This window comes from Pan paniscus, chromosome 3 (assembly GCF_029289425.2).
Source record: "Pan paniscus chromosome 3, NHGRI_mPanPan1-v2.0_pri, whole genome shotgun sequence".
Classification (NCBI taxonomy): Eukaryota; Metazoa; Chordata; class Mammalia; order Primates; family Hominidae; genus Pan; species Pan paniscus.
In genome coordinates, this window is record NC_073252.2 from 149,515,222 (window position 1) to 149,539,800 (window position 24,579).

Here is a 24,579-nt window from a genome sequence, read left to right on the forward strand (position 1 = left end):
AGAATGTGGAAATACTGGAACCTTTGTGTCTTGTTTATGGGAATGTAAAGTGGTGCAGCTATTATGGAAAACAGCATGGAGGTTTCTCAAGAAATTAAACATAGGATTAGTACATTATCCAGCAATCCCACTTCTGGGTATATATCTAAAAGAATTTAAAGCACAATCTTGAACAGATATTTGTACACCCATGTTCATTGCAGCATCATTCACAATAGCCAAGAGGTTGAAGCAACCTAGATTGTCCATTGATGGATGAATGGATAAGAGAGTATGTTATATATATACAATGGAATGGAATGTTATTCAACCTTAAAAAAAAGAAGGAAATCTTGTCATATGCTACAACACGGATGATCTTTGAGGGTATCATGCGAAGTGAAGTAAGCCAGTCACAAAAAGACAAACTGTAGGATTCCACTCATGTAAGGGATCTAAAATAGTCAAACTTAAAGAAACAGAGGGTAAAATGCGGTTTCCAGGAGCTAGGTGGTAGGGAAAATGGGGAGTTGTTCGGTGGTTACTGAGTTTCAGTTTTGCAAAATGTAAATGTTTTAGAGATCTGTTGCACAACAATGTGAATATAGTTACCACTAGTGATTTGTATGCTTAAAAATCATTAAGACGTTAAATTTTATGTTATGTGTTCTTTATCAATTTAAAAAATGAATAATTAATACAAATTCTTCACAGACTCTTTCAAAAATTAGAAGAGGAGGAAATACATCTCAACTCATTCTATGAAGCCAGTGTTATTCTGATTCCAAAACTAAACAAAGACACCACAGGAAAACTCTACACTAACATCTACTATGAATATGGGCTCCTCAATTCTCAATAAAACACTAGCAAATGAAATCTAGAATAAATAGAAAGGATTATACACTATGATCGAGTGGGATATATCAAACTAGGATTGTAAAGCTGGTTTAAAGTCTGAAAATCAATTAATGTAATACATCGTATCAAGATAAAGGAAAACATCATGATTATCAACAGCATACTCAACAAACTAGAAATAGAGGGGAACTTCCTAGCAATCTGATAAAGGGCATCTATGAAAAAGTCAGAGCTAGCATTATACTTAATAGTGAAGAATGTTTTTCACTAAGATAAGGAAGAAGATAAGATATCTTCTCTCCTCAATTCTATTCAAGATGGTACTTAGTTCTAGCCAGGGCAATTAAATAAGAAAATGAAATAAATGCATTTATATTAAAAGTAAAATAATCAGTATTTGTAGATGACATGCTCTTGTATGTAAAAAACTAAGGAATGCACTAAAATTGTTAGAATGAATGAGTCTAGTAAGGTTGCAGATACAAGATTAATGTACAAAAATCAATTTACAATAACATCAAAAGAATAAAATATGAATAAATTTTTACAAAAGAAGTGCAAAACTTGTGCTGCAAAAACTATAAAACATTGTTTAAATTAAAGAAGACCTAAATAAAAGGGAAAACACCCAATGTTCATAGACCAGAAGACTTAATATTGTTAATATAGGAATACTCCACAAATCGATCTACAGTTTCAGTGCTTTTCTAAAAAACTCCTATCTGGCCTATTTGTTGAAATAGATAAGCTGACTCTAAAATTCATATGGAAATGCAGTGGACCCAGGATAGTCAAAACAAACTTGAAGAAACAAGTTGGAGGACTCACCGTACCTGGTTTCAAAACTTTCTACAAAGCTACAGTAATCAAAGCAGTGTGGTGCAGGATAGACATACAGACCAGTGGAACAGAATTGAAAATCCAGAAATAAACTCATATATCCATGGTCAATTAGTTTTCAACAAGATTTCAAGACCACTCAGTGGGAGAAAGAATAGTCTTTTTAACAAATGGTGCTGAGACAATTGGATATCCATGTGCAAAATAATAAGGCTGAATCCACACCTCATGCCATATACAAAAATTAACTCAAAATGGACCAAAGACCTAAATGTAAGAGCTAAAACTATAAAACTCTTAGAAGAAATCATAGGAGTAAATCCTTGTAGCCTTGACCGTGTTTTCTTAGTTATGACACCAAAAGCATGAACAACAACAAATGAAAAAATTGATAAATTGGAAATTATCAAAATTAAAAACTTTTGCCTTTAAGGGACAACAGCAGGAACTTGAAAAGACAATTCACAGAATGGTAGGAAAGTTTTGCAAATCATATATCTGATAAGATACTTGTACACAGAATAAACAACTCCTATAACTCAATAATAAAAAGACAAATACACCCTGCTGCTCACCCTTAACAGTGAGCGGTAGGGGTTACTATGCAATCTGATAAATTAACAGTGATTTGCAGGGGTTACCGTGGCAATGGATAAGAAGGAAACCTAACTGAGCTGGGGAAAGGAGGTGTTGGATGGTAATATTGTGAGACAGAACAGAAAGATTTCTTAAGGGAGGTGATGCCTAAGCTAAGACTTTGAGAATAGATAGGAGTTAGCCCGTGGGGGAGTCAGGAAAAGGCATTGCGTTTAATGGAACCACGTGTGCAAAGACTTGGAATGGGAACAGAGTATGTTGCTTCTAGCTCACGACAAGTATATGACCTGCCCTGAGGATAAGAGATGTTTTGGGTTAGGCTAAGTACAGCTCTTTCTTTACAGCATTGTTGTGGATTTCATTGGCCAGATTTTAAGCCCAACCTGCCTAGAAGACAGACTAGCATTTATTCTCCTGTACAAAGAATGAGAGCTTAAAATTACTTAAATGGGCCAGTATGATTGTTAAAAGCTTACTCTCAAAAGGGTACAAAGATTTTACAATACACCTTTGGGTATCTCCCCTATTTGGCAGTTTACCTTCTCTTTTTGGAAACCAGTGATTGATAGAATTCTTGTGTTTTAAAGAACTTTTTAGAAAAGAACATTATCTCACCCTCAGCACAATGGGAAATGGAACCAAGGAAAATGCCCCAAAGCCAAGAGAGGAGCTGAGCTTGAGGCTAAGAACTCTGAAGGGAGACTTGGCTAGGTTATATGCAATTTTCTGCGAGCCCTGTCTTGTAAATAACTAATGGCATATTTGAAAATAACTCAGGAAAACAAATTACCTAAATAGGAGATTGTGTGTGTGTGTGTGTGTGTGTGTGTGTATGTGAGAGAGAGAGAGAGAATTGGAGAATTGTAGGTAGAATGTTTATCTGTCTGGATCTTTAAAAGTTGGAAATATGAGCCCAGACATTTTTGTAGGAAGATAATTCTGCACAGTGGCATAATTCCAGACACTGGCTTTCTAATCAAATCCTATAGGAGAATTGATATCCTGAATACACATTCTCCCTGGCAGCAGCATGCTTTTTATCAAAACTGCTAAAAAAAAAAAAGGCCATTTTATTTTGTAATTCTGATTTATTTACTATCTGTGGGGAGTAGAGTTATCATTCCAACATCTGAACTAGAATGTGTGTCTCTTGCTTCCCAGCTTTGTGTGGTGTCTCTGGCATTATTCAGAACTCTCATTGGTTTACATTGTGAAGATGTGATGTTACAGCTAGTTCTAAGGTGAGTTGCCTTTTTTGTTTCCTTTAAAGAAAAATTCACTTTATACTTTATATTACTTTATATTCATATACTTTATGTTATTTATATACTTTATATTACTTTGGTCGTATAAGCTAAAAAGGGGCCAAGCGTCTAAGGAAGAAAATTATCACGAACATTAATTTATTTTTTGCATTGTTTCCCAAGGTTAATTTTATTTGTACTATTAAAAGTTTTTAGAGGGCCATATGCATTATATTGTAAATATGCTCCTGGAAATTATAGATAGAATGCTTGAAAATGTTCAGAAGTATTATAAAAGCTATTCTGGTCTGTGGCTGAATGTCTTTCTCCTGAAGTGCATTTATAGGGGACTTTTGCTATTAAAAGCAAGTGTTCCAAATATAAAGTGCTTTTGATATATAATTTCTTTGATTTTTGCTTTGATAATGGTACACACAATGTATACTCTCTGATCTGTGAGTATATTTCAGTTAAATTCAGTAAAAATTTGATGAGTATTTGCTGTGAACTGAAAGGTAGCAAAGGTTTGTCCTTTGGACAGAAGTACAAGTGGGAAAGGTTTTATGAAGTGGCTGGGATTTGAGGACGAGTATTAGGAGTCAAAGTGCACAGCTATTAAGAAGACATTCATTTGGCAGTTTAATAGGGGACTCAGGAACACCAAATCTTGCCTTGGCCCAGCAATCCCTCTTCTTCTCTGGAACGCTGTGAGAAGCATCTGTTTTTGTGAAGGAAAGCAATGATGCTTCCTTATTAGCTCATGATTTAGCCCCGAATCTATGCACAGAACTCTAGAAACTCCTGGTTAGACCATGGTGTACGTCTTTCCTTCTTTTTGGTAAACCCGGATCCTGAATCTTGGAGTTGACTACTCTGGTGAAACCCTACCCCAGCACTGCAAGAAGCGGACCCAGAGAGAATGTGGCCCCAAAGCTGAGAGAGGAGCGAAGGGCTAGGGCTGAGAGGAGCTCCGAGTTGCGAGGGTTTGTGCTCTTACGTGCTCTTCTGGTGGTGTGGAAGCAAAAACGAAAAAGTGGGACTACCAGGGTCCTTCAGCATGCGCTCCCTGCTCCTCCTTCCTTAGTGGACTTCCTGACCCTTCATTTGACCAGTCCTGGGGAATAAGGGTGGGTGGAGCTGAGAGTGGGGGAAGAGGGAGGAGACCTGGTTTTCCCCTAGTCCACATTGGGGTTTTGACATGATTTGAGTAGAGATTACTGAGAAGACAACATTCCAGGTGGATGCACTAGCATTTCCAAATAGGTAGCTCTGGAAAAGCCAGGGGTGTCAAAGTGTGATGCTGGAAACTAGTTAGAAATGCAAATTCTTGGTCTCCTCTCGGACCTACTGAATCAGAAACTCTGGGGTTAGGGCCCAGCAAGCCATGTTTTAACAAATTCCGGGGGATTCTGATGCACTACTAAGTTTGAGAACCACTTTGAGGAGTGATGCCGTGCAGGCATAACATCTTGCAAAAGAGAGTGATTACAAAATGAGTCTGAAAAAGCTGGTAGTGGCCTATTGTGGAGGGCCTTACAGAATTGTCAGGAGAGTATCACCTATTGGTTTTTCAAGTTTAAAAGAGCTTTTGAACTTTTTACAGTTTTGGATTAGGTCATCAGTAGCTAATCTTAAGGATTAGCAGAAAACGAATCCAATCTTAAAGAAACACCCTGGGTAGTCTGGGTAGAACGTTAGTTATCTTTCCTGAAAGGATTATGTTAGCTCCTCATCAAGCCTCTACTGATATATGACAGAATGCATTAGCAAGGCCTGAATGAAATCCAGAACAACTTGGCAAAGCCGTTTTTAGTGCCAAAAAAACCAGGCTTTTACTCCAAAGTGGGTAAAGCCTGATGGTATTTAAATGTTAAATTCTTAAATACTGCTTCTTTGATGGTAGGAAAACCAGCTGTCTTTTTCAGTGTACTTGGAAGCCTGGCCTTGATCTGGAGGTGCAGAGCCTCCCAGCTCTGGGTCACCAAGTCAGATTTAGTCTAGGTGATGGACGCTCTTGCTTGCTGGCTGTTCAGTGGCCTTTAGAAGGTGAGTGCTGATCACCCTTTTACTGCTCATATAGTGGTGTTTGTTGTGTTACAAAAGTGTCCTCAGAGATGGCATCGGTAATGGCTTCTCTGGAGACCCAGACTTGCCCCTTATAAAGATGAAGAGATCAGCTCATGGTTGAAATACATAAATGTTCAAGTCAGGGATAGTCATTTCTAGGGTGGGTGAGGACAAATATACCAGGAAAGTGCCTGAATGTTATGTTATCACAAGTTCTGAATGGAATAATGAAAAAAAAAAATGCCAGACCTGACCTTAGGAGATGGGCTTGACTGCCTGGTCCTAGACTCTCTGGGCCCATGTTTCTTTAATGAGGATGATAGTGATAATAATAATAATATAGTTGCTCTTAATTGAATACTTCCTTTGTTTCTAATTCTGCTGTGCTGCTTGAGGGATTCCACCAGGAGAGAAACTGAGAGGACATACACAGAAGTCAGTTGGGCACATAATAGGCATGCAAGAAACCACTGGCTCCTGGTATCCTTCTTCTGCACTGCTGTTGTGACTCAGCATGTTTTGGTTTTGGAGTATGCCACCTCATAAGATTATTGGGAGGATCAACTGTGGTGATGTTTGTGAAAATGTTTTGAAATGCTGTAAAGCAAGGTTGTGTAACCTGTGGCCTGCGGGCCGCATGTGGCCCAGGACAGCTTTGAATGGGGCCCAACGCAAATTTGTAAACATTCTTAAAACATTATGAGATTTTTTTGCAATTTTTTTTTCTTTTAGCTATCATTAGTGCTAGCGTATTTTAGGTGTGGCCCAAGACAATTCTTCTTCCAGTGTGGCCCAGGGAAGCCAAAAAATTAGACACCCCTGCTATAAAGTATAACACACATTTTAAGGGAGGGAATTTTCTAGAAAGGACATTTTAAACTAATGAAAATAATTCTTTTCAGATTTAGAATCTGTGCAAAAAGCAAAGCCAATAAAAAAATCTTTATTCTTCAAGTCATTTAAACATTATTTTAAGGGACATAAAAAATATATTTATAATCTGTCCTTTTTGTTTGTTGCTGCCACTGCAGTCATTTGAATATACATGATAAACTTGCAGATCTGAGAGGCAGTAGAGCTGTGAAGATTATGTGACTGCGTTTAATGAAGGTATTTGTTATGTGATAAATAAATAATGACTATATGTCAATTTTTATTACAACCCAAATACTCATAAATACCAACTTTTCAAAATGATGATCCATTTGTAACAGATACTAGTTTCTTTCATTTGGTGAAATATCAGAAAAGTAAGTTGAAATAAGGTACCCCCAAAGACAGGATATTTTAGTGAGCAGAAAACCAAGGAGAAATTGTCCACCTCCACGGATATGACATATGATAGGCCAAAGGCAGGCAGGAAATGCTGACAAGCAGTGAGGTAACAAATCTCTGCCATGTGCCTGGAACCTCCCAGTTGAGACAAAATTTAATTGCTTAATACATTGAATGCTATTTCTGAATATTCTTGTTAGAGAGTTTTTTTCAGAAGTACTGGTCCATTGTCAGGTTTATGAACTGCCTTGCCTGTTGTGTTCAGATAGAGGTTGTTTTGCCTGAAGAGAAGCTGTGTGTATACTTCAGGAACATTTTCATCTTGCATAGGAGCTAGGGGTTTGGAGGAAAGGAAAACAACAACAACAACAACAAAAACCCTGTAAAGCCTGCCAGCCTAGGGGAAAATGAATAGGAGAAATATGGCCAGAACTTCTTTGAATCACAAATGATCTTTCTGAAATCACTAACATTGCTTTGTAGATTTTTGTCTGTTGGTGCATTGTTGGGGTTATCATCCCAGAAGAAGCACTTCACTTAGCTCGTCGTACTTCACTGCCTTGTTTTGCTTGTGTTTATGGTCAGTGTAGCATACGGCAATATGTATGCTTTGTTATCAATTGATTGTCACAGAATTATTTTAGAAGTGATGATGGTTTAATTTAATGACCGATATCCAAGAAAATAAGAAACAAGCCCAGGGTTATAAAGGGTTGGGGAAATAGTGAAAATCAGGGAGGACAATATGTATGATATATATATATCATATATCATATTTTGGACAATATGTATGGTATATATCATATATGATATATTTTGGACAATATGTATGATATATATGATACATATTTTATTTATATATTATATATATTTTTTTCTTTTTTTCCTTCTGTGTTGGGGGATGGCTTTGTAAAATCTGGACCTCTGAAGTCAGATATTTATTAGTCTCTGATTATTTTTATAGTTTCATGAATTTAAATTCTCAAACAAAATATAGTATAAATGAAAAGATAGTTTGATGATAAATACCTATACTAAATTCATAAGTGATTTTTCTGCTATTGACAGCCAATTCATTTTAATATTTGAAATGTGGGGATATTCTGGCATTCATTCTATTTCTAATCTTTTCCTGTGAGTGATGAAAAGACAGAGACAGAGGAGCACAATCTGTTTTTCTATTCTTTCTTCTAGGATGATCCTTCATTTTAAAGATACAGCAGAACCACTGCTTTTTTTCTTTTCTTTTGAAAATTGATGTATAATAGTTGCACATATTTTTGGGGTACACATGATATTTTGATGCATGCGTGCACTGTGTAATAATCAAATCGGGATCATTAGGATATCTATCATGTCAAGCATTTATCATTTCTTTGTGTTGGGAACATTACAATTATTTTCTTCTAGCTATTTTGAAATATACAATAAATTATTGTCAACTGTAATTTCTCTACTGTACTATTAAATACTAGCACTCTATCTAGCTGTATTTTTGTACCCCTTAACTAACTTCTTCCCCCTTCCCTTCCCAGCCTCTGTAACCACCATTCTACTCTTTACTTCCATGAGATTCACTTTTGTAGCTCCCGCGTATGAGTGAGAACATGTAATATTTGTCTTTTTGTGCCTGGCTTATTTCACTTAACATAATAACCTCTGAGAACCACCATTCAGAATACTGGTGGGCTATTCATTTGAATAGACTCCCCATTTCCAGTTTCGTAGACTCTCTTTCAACCAATAGGGGATCTCCCTTGATTTGATTTATTCAGAAGAAAATTTTTAGTTTCTACTGAAAGCATGTGTTTGTAAAGTTGCAAATTCCCAATAAGTCTTTATTCTAATATAGTTTCAAGCTACCCACTGGTGATATTTGATAAATAGCTTTATTAGCTTTGATCCAGTGTTCCATTTTTAATACTTCAAACAAAGAATAAAAATCTATGAATATCAACTTAAATCATGAAATATGCTTAGTTTGAGCTGTAAGCAGTCATTGCTGTTCCAGCAGTATATAAAAGCATTGAAGCAGTTTATTTCTTAAATAATTAATGACCAAAATAAGGATACCATAAATCCTGTGTAATCCGAATTTCTCTAGGCCTCACCAGCCTATAGGAAGAGTACACATCAATGGCTACAGGACAGATTTTCCCAGCTCTCACCCCAGCCACCTCATAGAAAACCTTGGGCCCACCCCCAAACCCCCCACCCAACACAAAAAGTATCACTTATCACTTCTAGGGATCACCAAGTGAGAAATCTTTTTTGTTTATCTGTTTTTGTTTTTTGGAGACAGGCTCTCACTCTGTCCCCCAGGCTGGAGTGCAGTGGTGTAGTCATAGCACACTGCAGCCTCTATGTCCTGGGCTCAAGTGATCCTCCCACCTTAGCCTCCCGACTAGCTGGGACTACAAGTACACACCACTACACCCGGCTAACTCTTCTATGTTTTATAGAAACAGGATCTTGCTGTGTTGCTCAGGCTCGTTTTGAACTCTCGGCCTCAAGCAGTCCTCCCACCTTAGCTTCCCAAAATGCTGTGATTGCAGGCATGAGGCACTGTACCCCACCCCCAAATAAGGAGTCTTACATATATGCATGAACAAATCTCCCACCACGGTTGCCACAGCAGCATCAGCCATGGTCCTCTCTCCTGCTCTGATCCCTTTTGTTGCTGCTGCCTTCCCTTCCCGCCCCTCAACCTGCTGCCCCTGTTCCTGCTGTGCACCCTGGCGCCCTCCTGTGGTGCTAGAGCAGCATTGCCTTCTCTGGGTGCCCACTGGGGTCCAGCTATGCTTTGTTCACAGCTGGTGGGTTCACACAGAGGTGCGAGAATGCTTCTCTCTCCTGTGTTATTTCTGGTTACCAGAGCATCTCTACTCACAGATATCCTTGTGGAAAAGAGCTCCTTTATTTTCTGCCTGCAGCATTCATTTTTCCTCATTGCTAAAGTCCCCAAAACTAAGCCAAGAATCAGAACAGTCTTGCCCCCTGTTCCATACTTCCCTTTTTGTCCTTGTAACCTTCTACTTTCATGAAACTGCGCTTATGAAAACAGCTGCCACCACATCAGACCTGCAGGGTGTGTCTGGTTCTTACTGACAGCAGGTTCAAAATATATATCTGCCCATGGAGACAGTAGGGGGAGGGGATGAGGACCGCCTTACCTAGATGGTTTGCTTTTTCTGAAAACCGAAGGTTAAGTGGCAAGTTTGCTATATCATACCTGGAAAGTATTATTAAAACCTTCAGCATCAAGTACCACACAGAGAATGGAATCTTTCTTCCCTCTCTGACTCTGGCTCTTGCAGTGGATCAGTTGTGAATATCAACTTAGGTTTTCCTCATTTGGATCAGCAGGAGGTATGGGAGATGGTTGAATGTTTACAGGCCTGAAGGCATGTCCTGAAAGTCGTACTTTTTATCTTTTTTTTTACAAAATCCTTAATCTTAGCTTGTCTTTCTCTGCACGGCTTCTTTCTCAAATGCCAAATACAGAAGCAAAAACACTCTGGCTGATTGAAAGGTTGTGATCGTTCACATAAGGGTTTAGGCTCATCTGCAATTGGCTCCTGCACACATATGTGATGCTTGGCTCTGGCTATAAGTTCTTTATCCCATTTGCTCCATTTTTGTTTAAATAAGTAGTATGTTTTTTTTCCCTGTTAAGAAAGTAAGTCATTTAAACACACTTTATTCTAGCCATGAAGCCCACTGATGTGCTCCAGGTGTGTCAGAAATGGTTGCTCAGGTTTTCTTGTCCCCAGGTTCAAAATGATACTAAGATGCTTTTGATCACCAACCAAAAGTGTTTTGTGTGAAATGGGGCCCAGTGATCCTCAGTGAGTCATTTACCATTATATTTTCTCCTGGCCACACGTAAGAACATAAGAAAAGGTTTACACTATGGAGTGGTTGTTTGCTGCTGCCATTCAGTGCCTGCAATGAGCCAGAGTTTCTGGGATTATAAGAGAAATGACTGAAGCAGCTCCTTGCTGTGGTAGCACATTATATTCAGGAGGTAGACTGAAGTAATTGTGATACAAGATAATAGTGCTTAATAGAGGCCCATGAGCATAGTGGAGGGAGGGATTAGCTCCCTCTCAGAGAAGGTGACACTGAAGCTGGACTTTGTAGAATGAAAGGCATTGGTCAGGCGGAGAAAAGGGGAAAGCACAGGCCAGGTAAAGGTGACAGTGGGCACAAAGGCATGGAGTTTGAAGAGGGATCGTTTAAGAGATGAAGAAGTTCCTGGAGATTGAATTATAAAGACCATTAAGTGCTTTGCAAAGAGGTTGTTCTTTCAGAAGAAATTAAGCTAGGGAGCGAACCCTGGTGGCTGGTGAGATGATCAATTGAGAGCTGAGAGAGGATGAGTCTGCCCCTGGCCACAAGGAGTCCCTGTTATGGTTAGTTAGTCCCAGTAATGGTTCAAGACATTGCAGAGACCAAACGCTTGTTCTTTTTGTCATTCTAGGTATCTGATCCCCTGCAATCACATGATGCTGAGTCAGAGGTGGGCTGTGAAGGAGAGAGACTGTTACTCTGTTTCTGCGGCCAAGCTTCTCGCCTTGACTCCTGTCTGCTGCTCCAGCGGGATCACTCTGACGCTGGGGAACCAAGAGAGGGATTATATTCTCTGGTCAAAGTGTATGCATGACACTTCAGGTAGGAACTCGCTAGTGATGATCTTTAAACAAAAGGATGCCAGTTCCATCTCGCCTTGGGATATGTGTCCCTTTGGGTAGACAGGGAATTATGTGGTGGGTCCCATTTCTCTTATGAATGACTAGTTAGGATCCTTTTCTGCTTTGTAACGAGTTATGGACACGTTGTAATCAGTGTTCATTGACGTGCCCAGACGTTACGTTCTGTTGCCAGATCTTTATTTTACGTAGACTTTCTAGTGGGATCCTCAGAGTCAAAATGTGAAAACGTGTGCTAGCATGTCTTTGGAAACAAGACGGGGGTGAGAGGTGTGGAGATGGCTATTGCTGAGACAGAATCAGCCCTTATTTTAATTTCTAAAATGAGCCACTTATAGAAATCTGTCATAAGGATTTACATATTATTATATATCACTATAAAACTTGAAATTTGTGATATGACAGCAAAATTGCATGCATTTGATTGACCTAATGAGGAAGGCTGCCATAAATACTTTACAGGGGTTATGATACTCGGTGCTATTTGCCAGCTACAGTTCACCTCATACAAGCAAAACTGAAATGGCCATCTCTGTCAACCTTGGCCCTCTGGCAGGCAGCTAGAGCAAGGGAGCATTTGTATATCTTTGATGGTCATATGGCTGTTTCAATTCAGGAACATTCTGCTTGTCCTGTGACCACTAGGAAATGCCCAGTCCTGGTGTTGAGTCAAGTGTTTCCAGTTTATATTCTGATATCCACCCCAACAATGTCATTCTGTCCACCCAGCTATAATTTTCTTAGGTAAAGTGTATTTAAAAGCTGGGTTACTTGACTAAGAAAATGTCAGTATGTTTGATATTAACGTAATTTGTAGAAATTAAGGTTGTCTTACGGATTCTTGGTCTTTATATAAAGATGCATGGAAATCCAGCAATTTATGTAATTTAATTATATTTTCCTATTAGGCAAATTAGTATGGATATCTTATATTTTCATACCTAAAAGTTATTTTTTAAAACATATTTAAAAATTGGTGTCTTTCTAAATTTACTATGAAAGTTTTTTCAAGAATGATTCTGTGGCTAACCTTGCCTCAGAATTCAAAATTCAAGTTAAACCTATGATTCTCCATAACTTGCCAACTTCTCTCCCGGTGTGATCACTTTTAATGCTTTGAAGAAGGTAGTATTCCCATTTTACAGATGAATAAACAAACTCAGAGAGAGGAATTGTCTTGTTCATGGTTATACAGCTAAGTAGGTTCTCTGGTTTCAGATGCCATGTTCTTTCCACTCTTACTGCCTCTGAGGTTGCCTTATAGCAGATAAATGCCCTAATGGATGGGTGGTGACATAGCTAGCTAGGTAGCCAGAGTAATTACTGTCCGGGGTAAATAATTTGCCTAAGAAAGTAGCAGAGCCAAGACTTAGGTTTTGCATCTTGGTTCTATGTCTTGGTTCTACTACTTTCTTGGGCAAATTACTTAAGTTTTCTAAACTTTTTTTCTTATCTGTAAAATAGTACCTACTTCAAAGGGCTATTCTCAGGAAAGCAAGTGAAGACATGTAAAGCTCTTAGAAGACTGCCTCGCATGTAGTAAGTGCGCAATAAATACTGCCAGTAGTAGTATTTGATGTCTTTTTACATAACATAGATAAGAGATAAACACTAACGTTTTAGCTTAGCAGTAGAGCTATAAAATATGAATTATGTCTACCCTAATGCCCTGGAAATGGGTATCCTTAAAAGCTCAATTCTGACCCAGTCTGGTAGAGATTTAGAGCATGAAGAGACGTGAGGCTTGCAAAGATGTGGCACTGACGTAAGAATGGAGGTTGGTGTGAAATTGCCTGTGCTTGAACTGTGGCTCTTCCACAATTTGGGTTGGGTGTTCTTTCATCTCTGAGCCTCAATTTCTTTATCTGAAAATGGAGAAAATAATATCTACCATATAGGATCATTGGGAGAATTAACTCAGATAGCATTGATAAAGCACCTGCAGCCTACTAGATGTTTAAGAAATGATAGACTATATATTTTTCCCTCAGTCTTTTTCTCTTGAGGGAAAATGTAAACTCACAGGAAGATATTTTTGCAGCTATTTCAGTAGTGAAGTTGGAACTTTTAACATCAAAGGCAGTCATGGTAACATAAGCAGCATTCTTAGGTTAAAATGACTTTTGTAGTGAATATGATTTTACTCTAAGAGACCATTTGATAATATCAACATCCCTGATAGTCCCCAGGAAGACAGAATGAGTTAATAGGCTTTTCTAAAAACCCAGGATTTTTCTACAAAAAGTCTGGTTCTCAGATTCATGGATTACCAGCCTTCCGCTTTAGATTCAAAGTAAAAAACTTTAAGGTTATTACTCTGTGGCAGGTACTATATCAGGTGTATTACCTAATTTAATCCTCTCAACAACCTGAGAGATTGCGATTATCAGCTCTTCTTTCTCTAATGACTCGTACCAGATAATAGATTTCCATCGGCTATAGCCACTATCTGACTGGCTATATTGGTTTTCTATCTTCTGTGAGGGTAGAGTTTCTATTATTAATCTTTCCTTCTTACAATCTAACCATATTATTCAGAGGTCATTTTAATCAGATATAATTAGACCCAAAGTAGCTGGCAAGACACAGTCTTAGCCCGAATGGGTCACAACCCCATCCACTACCTTTGTCCCCACACCTCCCTTGTTCTAACCAGCCTCTGCCTCCTGTGCAGGGCCTGTGGAGCGGCCATTCCCCGAAGCGTTCTCCCAGTCAGCCTGCATTGTGGAGTATGGGAAAGCCCTGGACATCAGCTACCTGCAGTACCTGTGGGAGGCCCACACCAACATCCTCCGCTGCATGAGGGACTGCCGTGTCTGGTCCGCCCTGTATGATGGTGACTCCCCCGACCCTGAGATGTTTCTCCAGAGTCTGACGGAGGAGGGCAGTGTGAGCTCGGCCTGCCCTGTGTTCGGGCTCCCGCAACAACTCCCCAGGAAGACGGGACCTCAGCTGGCTCCCAGAAAGGACAAGAGCCAGACAGAGCTGGAATGGGATGACAGCTATGACACTGGAATCTCCTCAGGGGCTGACGTGGGCTCCCCAGGGCCTTATGATGATCTGGAGGTTTCAGGCCCCCCAGCACCCATTGATCCCCCCAAACACATCCAGGAGATGAAGAAGAATGCCCTCCTGCTCTTCAAAGGGTCCTACATAGAAGAGTCGGACTTTCAGGATGATGTGATGGTGTACAGGCTGTGTGCTGAGAAGGACTCCGAGGACGTGAAGGATTCTCAGGAGGAAGCTGCTAGGCCACCAGCTGAAGCCCAGGCTGAAGTTCAGAATGTCCCCATCAACAACGGCCCACTCCTCAGCACCCAGCCAGAGACAGATTCAGAGGAGGAGTGCAATAGGGACAATTCAGACCCGTTTCACAGTGAGCCCAAGGAGCCAAAGCAAGAGAGGGAACCTGAAGCAGCCCCAGAATCCAACTCAGAGTTAGCATCCCCTGCCCCTGAGGCAGAGCACAGCTCTAACCTGACAGCCACCCACCCGGAGAGCGAGGATCTCATTGCCCAGTATGACCAAATCATTAAAGAGCTGGATTCCGGCGCCGAGGGCTTGATGGAACAGAATTACCCCACACCTGATCCCTTGCTTCTCACTAAGGAGGAAGAAGGGAAGGAAGAGAGTAAAGGAGAAAAGGAGAAGGAGGGGAAGAAGGAGCTAGAAGATGAGGAGGATGACTTTGACTCTTTTATAGCGGAGATGCCTGCTGTAGAGACTGTGCCTTCCCCATTTGTGGGGAGAGATGAGGCTGCCTTTGCCAGTCGTCATCCCGTGAGGACTCAAAGCACCCCATTCACAGGTGACCATCTTAAATTGCTTTGTGGTTTCTGCTTTCGAAAGTACTTGTATATATTGGAACAGGAAAGGAAGGTAGGAAAAGGTAAGGGATATTATCGGTTTGTCTAACAGAGGGCTGCAAATATTTTTGTAAAGACCAAAGAGGGGTGGCTTTATTTTTATTTTGCCATTCTTGTAATGATTATCTTATTTATTTCTCAAGCTAGAGGTTAGATTTTATTACTTAGTAACTTCTTTTGATATGTCAGTGTTAAAACAGTAGGGCTGATTAAACCACACAAGAATCCAGACGTCTTACTTAATGACTTCATTTATTCTAGCGTAACTAACTTATTTTTCTCCTTAGCACTTATTTACATTTATTTTTAACAAATGACTGTCTCCCCCAGTAGAATGTATGCTCTGTGAGGGTGGAGCTCTTTCCCTAGCACTGGAAGAGTGAACAGAGCACAGAATAGGTGCTCAGAGTCCGTGTTGGGTGACAGTAGCTGTGCACACATCAGAGGCATTGGGGTTAGCTGTGCCTTTGCCTGGGAGCTCATTTCAGAGAATCACAAAATCTTTATCCAAAAATAAGTGGAGTGGACCCACGTCAACTAATAGCTCTTTGAAAGAGTGGGTATGTTCAATGATACACCACCAGCCACAGGTAGAAATCTTGCAAGAGGTAAAGGGATAGGATAGGACTTAAAGATAGGCAGATTAGGGTGAGGAATTATGATAGAAAACATCATTAAATATTAGCCAACAAAATCTGCATTTACAAATCATGGTGCAGAGGGAATCGCCATAGATGAGAGGGCTCACTAAGCTCAGGGAAGGCCAGGGTGGGACCACTGGATGGTGTTCAGGTAGCAAGGAGAGGGGCTGGAAGATAGTAGCAATGGAGGGTGACAGTGGCCTTGGACCAGGCCAGGGATTGAGTCCTGGTTCTAGCATTTAGCAGCATGTGGCGTTAGCATCCCAGGCCCTCCATTTGCTCCTGTGAGGACTGAATGAGATACTGGGAGGTCATTATTCATTTTGTGACACGTAGCACCCAGGAGAATCCTGGTGAGGAGGGACTGTGCTCCTACCTCTTGGAGTAACCCAAAATAGATGAAAACAGATTGCCTTCTGGTCCAGCCAGCCAAGTAGGTTTATGTGATTTCAAGGAGCTCTTCCAGCCTCCTCCTCCAGTATTTATTCATCTATTTACTGATGCCTGAAGATTTGTATATACAGGAAGAAAGCTTTTAATTCCACAATTAAAGGCTTGCGGTTCTAGTTGAGATAACATTTCAGTCTGAATGAGTTTTAATTAAAATTCAATCAGTCAGTCAATCATAAGTAAAATGGATTAGATAATCCCACTTTTCCCAGTTGATAAGGGGGACAGGGAAGGGGGAGTTGGAAGAGTTCACTTGAAGGGAAAAGGGCAGCAGTAACTTAGCATGTCACAGCTTGCCTTCTCATAGGACATCTGGGCTACCCATGGCCGTGAAGATTATTCTTTAGAATGGCAGCTTTCTTACGGAGGAGCTTCATTCCTGGGAAATGTGTAAATAGAGGAAAGAAAGTATAGCTCAGGGCAAGGAAAAAAAAAAGCTAATCCAACACCTTATTAAATAACATCAATATTTTACATATAATACACCTGAGAACTGACAAAACATACTGCAAGCTCTTTGATACATACAGGTAATTGTCACTAAAACCTTCCTTTTTCCTCTTTTGAACCTTATACACAGCTTTAGCAAACATCTCTCTTTCCATGTATGTGTGCTTTATAGTTTCCAAACTTCTGAGTGTGTTCTGTAGCATTAGGCTTAACTTCTTCTCTCCAGGGCATCTGATTTCTACTGAAATGAGTTCACTTCCCAGCAAAATCAAAGCATTCCATTTGTCTAATTTTATTTATTCATGTGTTCAGCAATCTTTTATTGATCCCCTGATGTTTGGCAGGTTCTATGCTAGGAAATAAGGACACAACATTAAAGGAATTCACAGACTTTTAGGGGAGACCCCAACAAAGAAGTGTACTCTTAGTGGGAAATGCATGATTAGTTGTCATATGCCAAGACCAGTGGGAACCCAGTGAGGGAGTGGGAATGGCCTCACAGAGGAGGGGCATGGACAGTGCAGGGGAGTCCCCAGGTGAAAGCAGGTGAGAATGATAGTCCAGGCAGAGGAGACACCAGGAGGAGACTGAAGAGCCTGCCAGCCTGTGGGGTATGACTGCATTGGGTGGGGAGGTGGGAGAGAAGGGCAGAAAGCTTGGTTGGTGCCAGCTTATGGAGAGCCTTTGGGCCAAGCTGAGGAATGGAAACCTTGTGCCCTGGCACTGAAGAAGGCCCTGGAGTTTAAAGTTGAGGAATGATGTGACTGGATCTGAAAAGGCCAGCTTTGGTAGGAGTGTGGGGAGAGCACTGGAGTGGGGAGAGGTTGGTGCCAGGAAAAACAAGTGAGACACCCTTATTGCCGTGTCAGAATTCAGAATGCGCCAGTGCTTTTATCTAGTAACTCTGTTTCTAGGAATGTCCTCAGAGCTGTATTCACACTGTGTGCTAAGGTGTACATACAGGGATGTTCATTGCAGCATTGTTTAGAATAGGAAAAGACTGGAAACAACCTAAATGCCCACCAGTAGGAGACTGACTTGCTTGTGCAACACCCTAGCAATCTAATATTTTGTGGTCCTGAGATGAGACAGCTCTGTATGTGTTGACACGAGGTGTGGTCTCTAGGGTGTATTGTTAAAAATACTAGGTCTCTCTGTGTCTCTCTCTCTCTCTCTCTCTCCCCCTCCCTCTCCCTCTCTCTCCTTGGCAGGCAAGATAATGCATTGGGTAAGAGCACTGGAACAGGTGGTATGAATTAAAATTCTATTATTCACAAGCTGGGTTCACTTAGCATTCTGCCTCCTCTTTAAATGGGGATAAATAATAAATATACTTCCTAGGGTTGTTTTGAATCTTGAGTGAGTTGATACATGAAAAGTGCTTAGCACATTGCCTGGCAGGTAGGATGTTATTAATAAATGTTTTCAGTAATAATTAAATTAAATCTCTATTAACATAGAAATGCTGTTGCTGGAGTCCAGACCGGAAATGAGACTGACCTTAGGCAGTGGAGCAGGGGAGGTGGAGCTTCAGGTCCACATCAGAGATATGTCCAGGGTAGAATTTGCCGAGGGAGGCACGGAATCAATGGCCGCTCCATTCTTGGACAGGGGAAGTGCAGGAAGAGGGTGCAGGCTCGATGGAGGCAGGGGAACGGGAGAGCGGTGAGTGGATGACAGGAGGGGCAGTGGAGAGAGTCTCAGTGATTTTGAAGAATGTAATACTTTGTGAGGCGGGGAGTCTATCTGTCCTCTTAGGAGATGTGGGAAGAAAATAAAACTGCTGTCCTCCAGAAACACCTGCGGCTTCCTGAATTGTGCTGAGCCTTTTGATTTTCAGCTGCTTACCAGATCCCCCTCACATTTTTTGTTAAGCAGGGTTTTTTTTTTTTTTAGTGCTAGAAACTAAGAATAAAGTAGGAATTTGAAAGTTTTAATACATTTTTAATTGCGCATGCCCAAGGAGTGATGAGTCATTTCATTAGCAGATGCTAATTATAATGTCAAAGTGGACTCCATTTGTATCATTACAGTCTACTGGCCTTGACCTAATGATATTCCGTCATTCACCTAGGTCAGTGATGACATGATCTTCCTCTCCACAGGGCATGGGATTCAAGCTCATGTGCCCCCCCACCTCACCCCTTATAGTAGTGATGTCCTGTGGATGGTCCCCCCTGGTCACTGCATGGTCAGCAGTTTAGAGTTTGTAGGCCAAGCACAGTCTGGGACTGGGGAAGGCACAGTCTGGGACTGGGGAAGAGAAGTTGAAGGATCATTTTATGGTCATATGTTTTACAGAAGACTCTGCCCACCTAAGTATGTCTTAATTCACCTGCTTTTGCTCCATCTGGAAGGAAATAGATGCTAAGCCAGGGACTGCTGGGGAGCAGGTGAGAGGAAGCTGAGGACAGCAGCCTTCCCCCTCTAGATCTACCTTGAAGGCCGAATTGTGTTGCGATGCCTTAAGAGTTGCCATTGACATTTCTGGGGTTCTTTATGGGAAAACCATTAGTTGCTTTCAAACTGGGGTCCCTATCCAGAGTTTCCAAATGTGTTTGGCAAGTCTCCCAGTTGTTTGTTAAGCATCTTCAAAGAGTCTCTATCTGAAGAGTTCATTGACCTCTTATGTCATGGAAAGTGACTAAAGACCTCTGCCTCCCATCCCAAGGATGGGGAAGTTGAGGCTAAATGCCACACATGAGGAGATGGTGCCTCGTGTTGAGATCCCTTAGAGACATCCTTAGTGTTCCTGGAGACAGGGATATTGCAGTTACCCTGTTCCTCCCCTGTGTGGTAAAGGTTTCGGTTTGGTGTTCCCATTCCACACACAGAGCTTCTGTTCCTTGCAAAGGGTTTTACTCTCTTATGCTACCAGGGCTTCTGAATGAAGGAAGCATCTTGTGATGAAGTATGTTTTTGTTAAACTCGTATTAATGTTGGTGACATCTTCATAAGGCATGGCTTATATATCAAGGGATGTGTGCTTTCGTTGTAAACATGCCATGGTTTAGTAGCATCATCAATAGCTCCACCAAGGGAAATGCAAAATTCTCATTGATTGTGTTTAACAGAACACTTTTATGGTAAAAATTTAAAGTATCTTCAAGTAAGTTTATTAATGCCAGATTTATTTTTGGTTTTCCCCTGCCCTCAATGAACTCAAAGCATATTAATTTTCTAGTGACCCAAAGTAGCAGAAACTTCTTTTTGCCTATTTTTTCTTAATGGACCGCTTTTGTATGACTAATTTTTTAACTGCTTTTTTAAAATGACTGCTTTTGTTGTCATACGGATTTTATTTTTTAAGAAATCTGTGACATGCCAAACTGTATCTCCCAAAACTGACACCCTTTTCTCTCTCCTCTGAAAATTCAGGTGTGGTTACCGAGTTGCTAAGGCTACTAAGATTATAAGCAGGGGCTCCTCCACCTCTCACCTATTTTTTTTTATTGTTCCACATTACGACACTTGACAAAACCAAATTTTTCTCAGTGTGCTTGTTCAGGATAGGCAACCCCTGTTCACAGTGTTGCTATTTGATAAACATAGTTTGTGCGTTTTTGGTGTTCTTTACAGAGAATTTTTCATTACTAAGACTTTTAATGGCCTCTGGTGCTTACATGAAACCCTACCGTCCATACAGTCCGTGCATCATGAGATGATGGCTGTCATGTTTTAAGCATTGGCAGCCCCAAGAAATACAGGAATGATGTAGAAAAGCATATTTTAATTTTAAAAAGTTAAATTATTTGTTTTTTTTTCCCGAGATCTGTGATAATTTTAATAAGTATCAAAACTGCTCATGGAGTGAAAATGTCAGTAGCCATGCCTATTTTTCTGTTCTCTTTTTGCCATGGTGGTTTGTTTTCCATTTTGGTTTTGAGGCAGGAGAAAACGTGGCCATATTTGCTGTGTCTGGCTTGCACCTGTGGGCCCATGGTGGTTTGGGAGATGTGGCACCGATGGTTCTGCAATTGTCAGGGAAAGGCATCCCTGTGAGCCCAGCCAGCCCTGAAGCCTTGTGTTCTTCCTGCAGGCCCATTCATCAGCGTAGTCCTGTCAAAGCTGGAGAACATGCTGGAGAACTCTTTACATGTTAATTTGCTGCTTATCGGGATCATTACTCAGCTAGCCAGCTACCCCCAGCCACTCCTACGCTCCTTTCTGCTCAACACCAACATGGTCTTCCAGCCAAGCGTCCGCTCTCTCTATCAGGTATGTTAGCTGAACCCACATCCACACCTGTTGATTTTGTGGGTGCTAATTTGCAGGGCATCTCTTTCTCTTTATTTTGTTTTTCAAAAATTCCTTTGCTCTAATTCATTTGCTTTCCTTCCCTGTCCTATTAAGCTCACTGTGTAGTTTATTCTAGACAAACTGTAGAGCTTCATTTAGTTTGATGTTTTGACGGTGCCCTACGCAGAACACCCAGGCAGTTAAAAATGAACAAATGTCTAACATCATAATAGTTCCCATAATGAGGGTGCTACCTGCAAGATATATTGATAACTGGGAGTGGAATTTCATGGTGAGGCATTAACATCAGTAATGCTGTTTTTGACAGGTCCTTGCATCTGTGAAAAACAAGATTGAACAGTTTGCTTCTGTGGAGAGAGACTTCCCAGGGCTCCTCATTCAAGCTCAGCAATACCTGCTCTTCCGTGTGGACATGTCTGATATGACCCCTGCGGCACTAACCAAAGGTAAGCCAGGTTTCTCCACAGCGCCCCTCCTTAAATTCCTCCTCCACGTCCCTGGCCTACTGGCCTCAGTTCACAGATGCTGCACTGGCTTCTGGATCCTAGAAGCATTCAGAGATATTTTCATTTTTATGCAACAGGGAGGAACCACCTCTTAGCATTCTTAAACCTAAAGAAAGGTCTGCCTTGCTCACACCTGGCCTGTTTCCTCTGTGGAGGGTCTAGAGGGGATTTTGTTTTTTTAACTGAGAGTGGTGCCTGCAAGGAGCTGATGTGTAGGGTATTGTCAGGCTAGAATAAATCACACGGCACACATGGGCCAGAAAGAGGCATTATATGCACTCTCCGAGCCATTTTTTTGGGCAGCCTGTTCTGAGGAGGGCGTGTGTTCTCTTTATTATGTTTTCAGAGGCTCTTGGGCCAAAAATAAGTGTGCTTTAGGGCCCTAGGAGGTAAAACAAAACACAAAACAAAAAAACGGTTTGGACTGGGAGAAGTAAAGTTTATGCTCAGCATAAGATCTCTGAGAGTGCCTTTTTATGGGCTCTAGAGGAGATGTTAGGCCAGGGCCCTGGCAGAGTGAGGAGTGGGGGTGGGGGCATGGGTCGGTGCTAGTAGGAGCGCTGAGGATGGCTGGCCAGGCCTGGGAGCACCACTGCTGCTTTACCTTATTTAAGCTCTGGTTGGACCGATTTGCTGACCATTGTCCCCTGAGCTGTGACTTAGGCCTTGGTAGGAGCAAAGTAGGAATGCCCCATATTGCACTGGCTTTTACTTTTCCACACACAGACCAGTCAGGCTTCTTTGTGGCAGATGAACAATGGAGAGAGTAAGGCTCTCAGTCCTGGGCCAAAGGCAAGTGATCAGAAACAAGATTGGCAGTGAGCGGCAGAAATGAAACTCAGGGCAATTGTTCCACCTTTCAAAGAAGCTGAAAAGAACCCAGAACTCTGAAGGCCTGATGCTGCCCCTGTGCAGCTATTTGATCTTGGTTGCTTTACCTCACAGGCCCAATGTCCCTTGATTTTTAAATGAAGGATTTGTTCTCCATCTCTTAGGTGCTTTCTGGCTGAAGCCAGAACTTGGGTTGTGATGAGCTCTTAGGGTACTGCAAGGTAGGATTTGAAAGAAAGGTAGGCCATGTGCCACTGGTAAAGTGAGGAGTCGGGCTTTGAGAAGAGCAGGCAAAGGCATTCATGGTGGGAAAGAAGCCTGGCATCTCTGTGAGAAGGTAGACTTTGGGTGCCATGTGGCCTCCTTAGACACATGGGTGGTAAGTGTGTGACCTGTGTTCCTCCTGAACAGGGCGCATGCTGCTGCCACCCACCCTGCAAGAGAAGGTACACCAATTACCAGTATAATAAACCACTGCAAAAACTCATTGGCTTAACACAAGGCCATTTATGATTGCTTATGAATCTGTGTGGTCATCTGGGTGTTTTGCTGATCTGGGCCAGGCTGATTTTACCTGGACTCGCTTGTGTGTCTGCCATCAGTGGGTGGGTGGATGTCTAGGATGGCCTCACTCACATCTGTGGCTGTTGGCTGGAGTGATGGAGGTGATGGGGGTGTTTCTCACCATCCAGCAGATTAGCCCAGGCTGGTCCATGTCACAGTTAATAGGGTTCCAAGAGTGAGAGCAGAAGCATAGAAAATCTTTTGAAGCTCAGACTCGGAGCTCACGTAAGGTCCATTCTGCAGCATTCTGTTGGCCAAAGCAAGACAGAGGGCCAGCGCAGATTGAAGAATGGAGCAAAAACCCCACCTCTTGATGGGAAGAGCTGCAACAAGTTGTGGGCATTCTGCAGTCTCCTAGACAAGGCCTGGTCTTCATTGTATTTTACAGTTTATAAGGGGCTTTCTCAAGCGGTCAATTTTCATTATCAAACAGTGCTCTGAAAAGGGCAAAAAAGGCGCCGTTAGCTTAATTTTCATTAAGGAAGCCAAAATTAGAGGTCCAGGCTATTCAGCCAGGATCATGAAACTCAAGTGCCTGAGCCCGTCTTAGCTAATTCAAGGAGATGAGTGTACACACTGACCAACCTAGATATACTGAGGTACACTAGATACTCAGGGTACACTGAGCCTTAACCCCTACATTCAGGGAAGGGGTGGGAGTCACTCACACCTTGGGCTTGTCCTGGTTTCAGAATGTCTGGAGGCCATGATTGCAAAATATGTGCCCAGGGAACTTGTTCTCACTGCCTAAGGTTGTCAAATTAGTTAGCTGGGTTCCATGCTCCTTAAGTAAGGTCTGTGACACTCCAGGGCTCTGACCTGTAAGAATCTTCTCTCTGGATATAACATTTTTCTTTTACTTGAGTTTTTTTAGATTAACTTTCTAACTTTTCCAGGTTAGCCAAGTCATACTCTTCCCCCACTTAAAGCATCTTTAACTGACAGAATGAGAGTTTCCTGTCCCCTTGTACAAAGCTGACTTCTGAAGCATTTACTGTGACGTGATTTCCTGTAAATGAGTCAAATCTGGGAGGCCTGTTCTCACTGGGATACAGAGCAATTTACAATGAAGAATTATGGTAATGGGCCAAATATTTGGGTTTCCAAGTGTCTGTGTGCTCTGCCCTTTGCCTAATGCTGCTGCCAGGGAGATGAACACATAACGTATCTCTCTCCTCACTTCTGAAATCTTCCCAGTATTAGTCTTGAAAACCTTGTGTTGCAGCTTTTCAGACCCAGGGCAACATTTCAGAAGCCATTCCTAATTCTGACATTTATTTATACTTCCCTCCGTCCTGCCTTTTTCTTCAGGTGCTCGTGCATGCTTGTTGGACCCTTTTATGAGGGGCGTAACTCAGGCGTCTGTAGCCAGAGCTGCTCCATCATGCAGGCCCTGCATTCCCTTCACCTCCTGGCAGCCCCAGTGAAAAACGAGC

At 41.5% G+C, this 24,579-nt stretch overlaps 1 protein-coding gene across 5 annotated transcripts in view; it reads left to right on the forward strand.

The window, feature by feature from the left end:
* FHIP1A (FHF complex subunit HOOK interacting protein 1A) overlaps positions 1-24,579 on the forward strand; it is a 258,783-nt gene that overhangs the window by 223,511 nt on the left and 10,693 nt on the right. For all 5 annotated transcript variants that reach the window (XM_034959259.3, XM_055111917.2, XM_055111918.2 and 2 more), the window contains 5 exons: positions 3,439-3,518; positions 11,347-11,537; positions 14,250-15,383; positions 21,022-21,200; positions 21,550-21,688. In XM_034959259.3, coding sequence (XP_034815150.1) covers positions 3,439-3,518; positions 11,347-11,537; positions 14,250-15,383; positions 21,022-21,200; positions 21,550-21,688 — 1,723 coding nt within the window. The remainder of the gene's footprint in view (positions 1-3,438; positions 3,519-11,346; positions 11,538-14,249; positions 15,384-21,021; positions 21,201-21,549; positions 21,689-24,579) is intronic.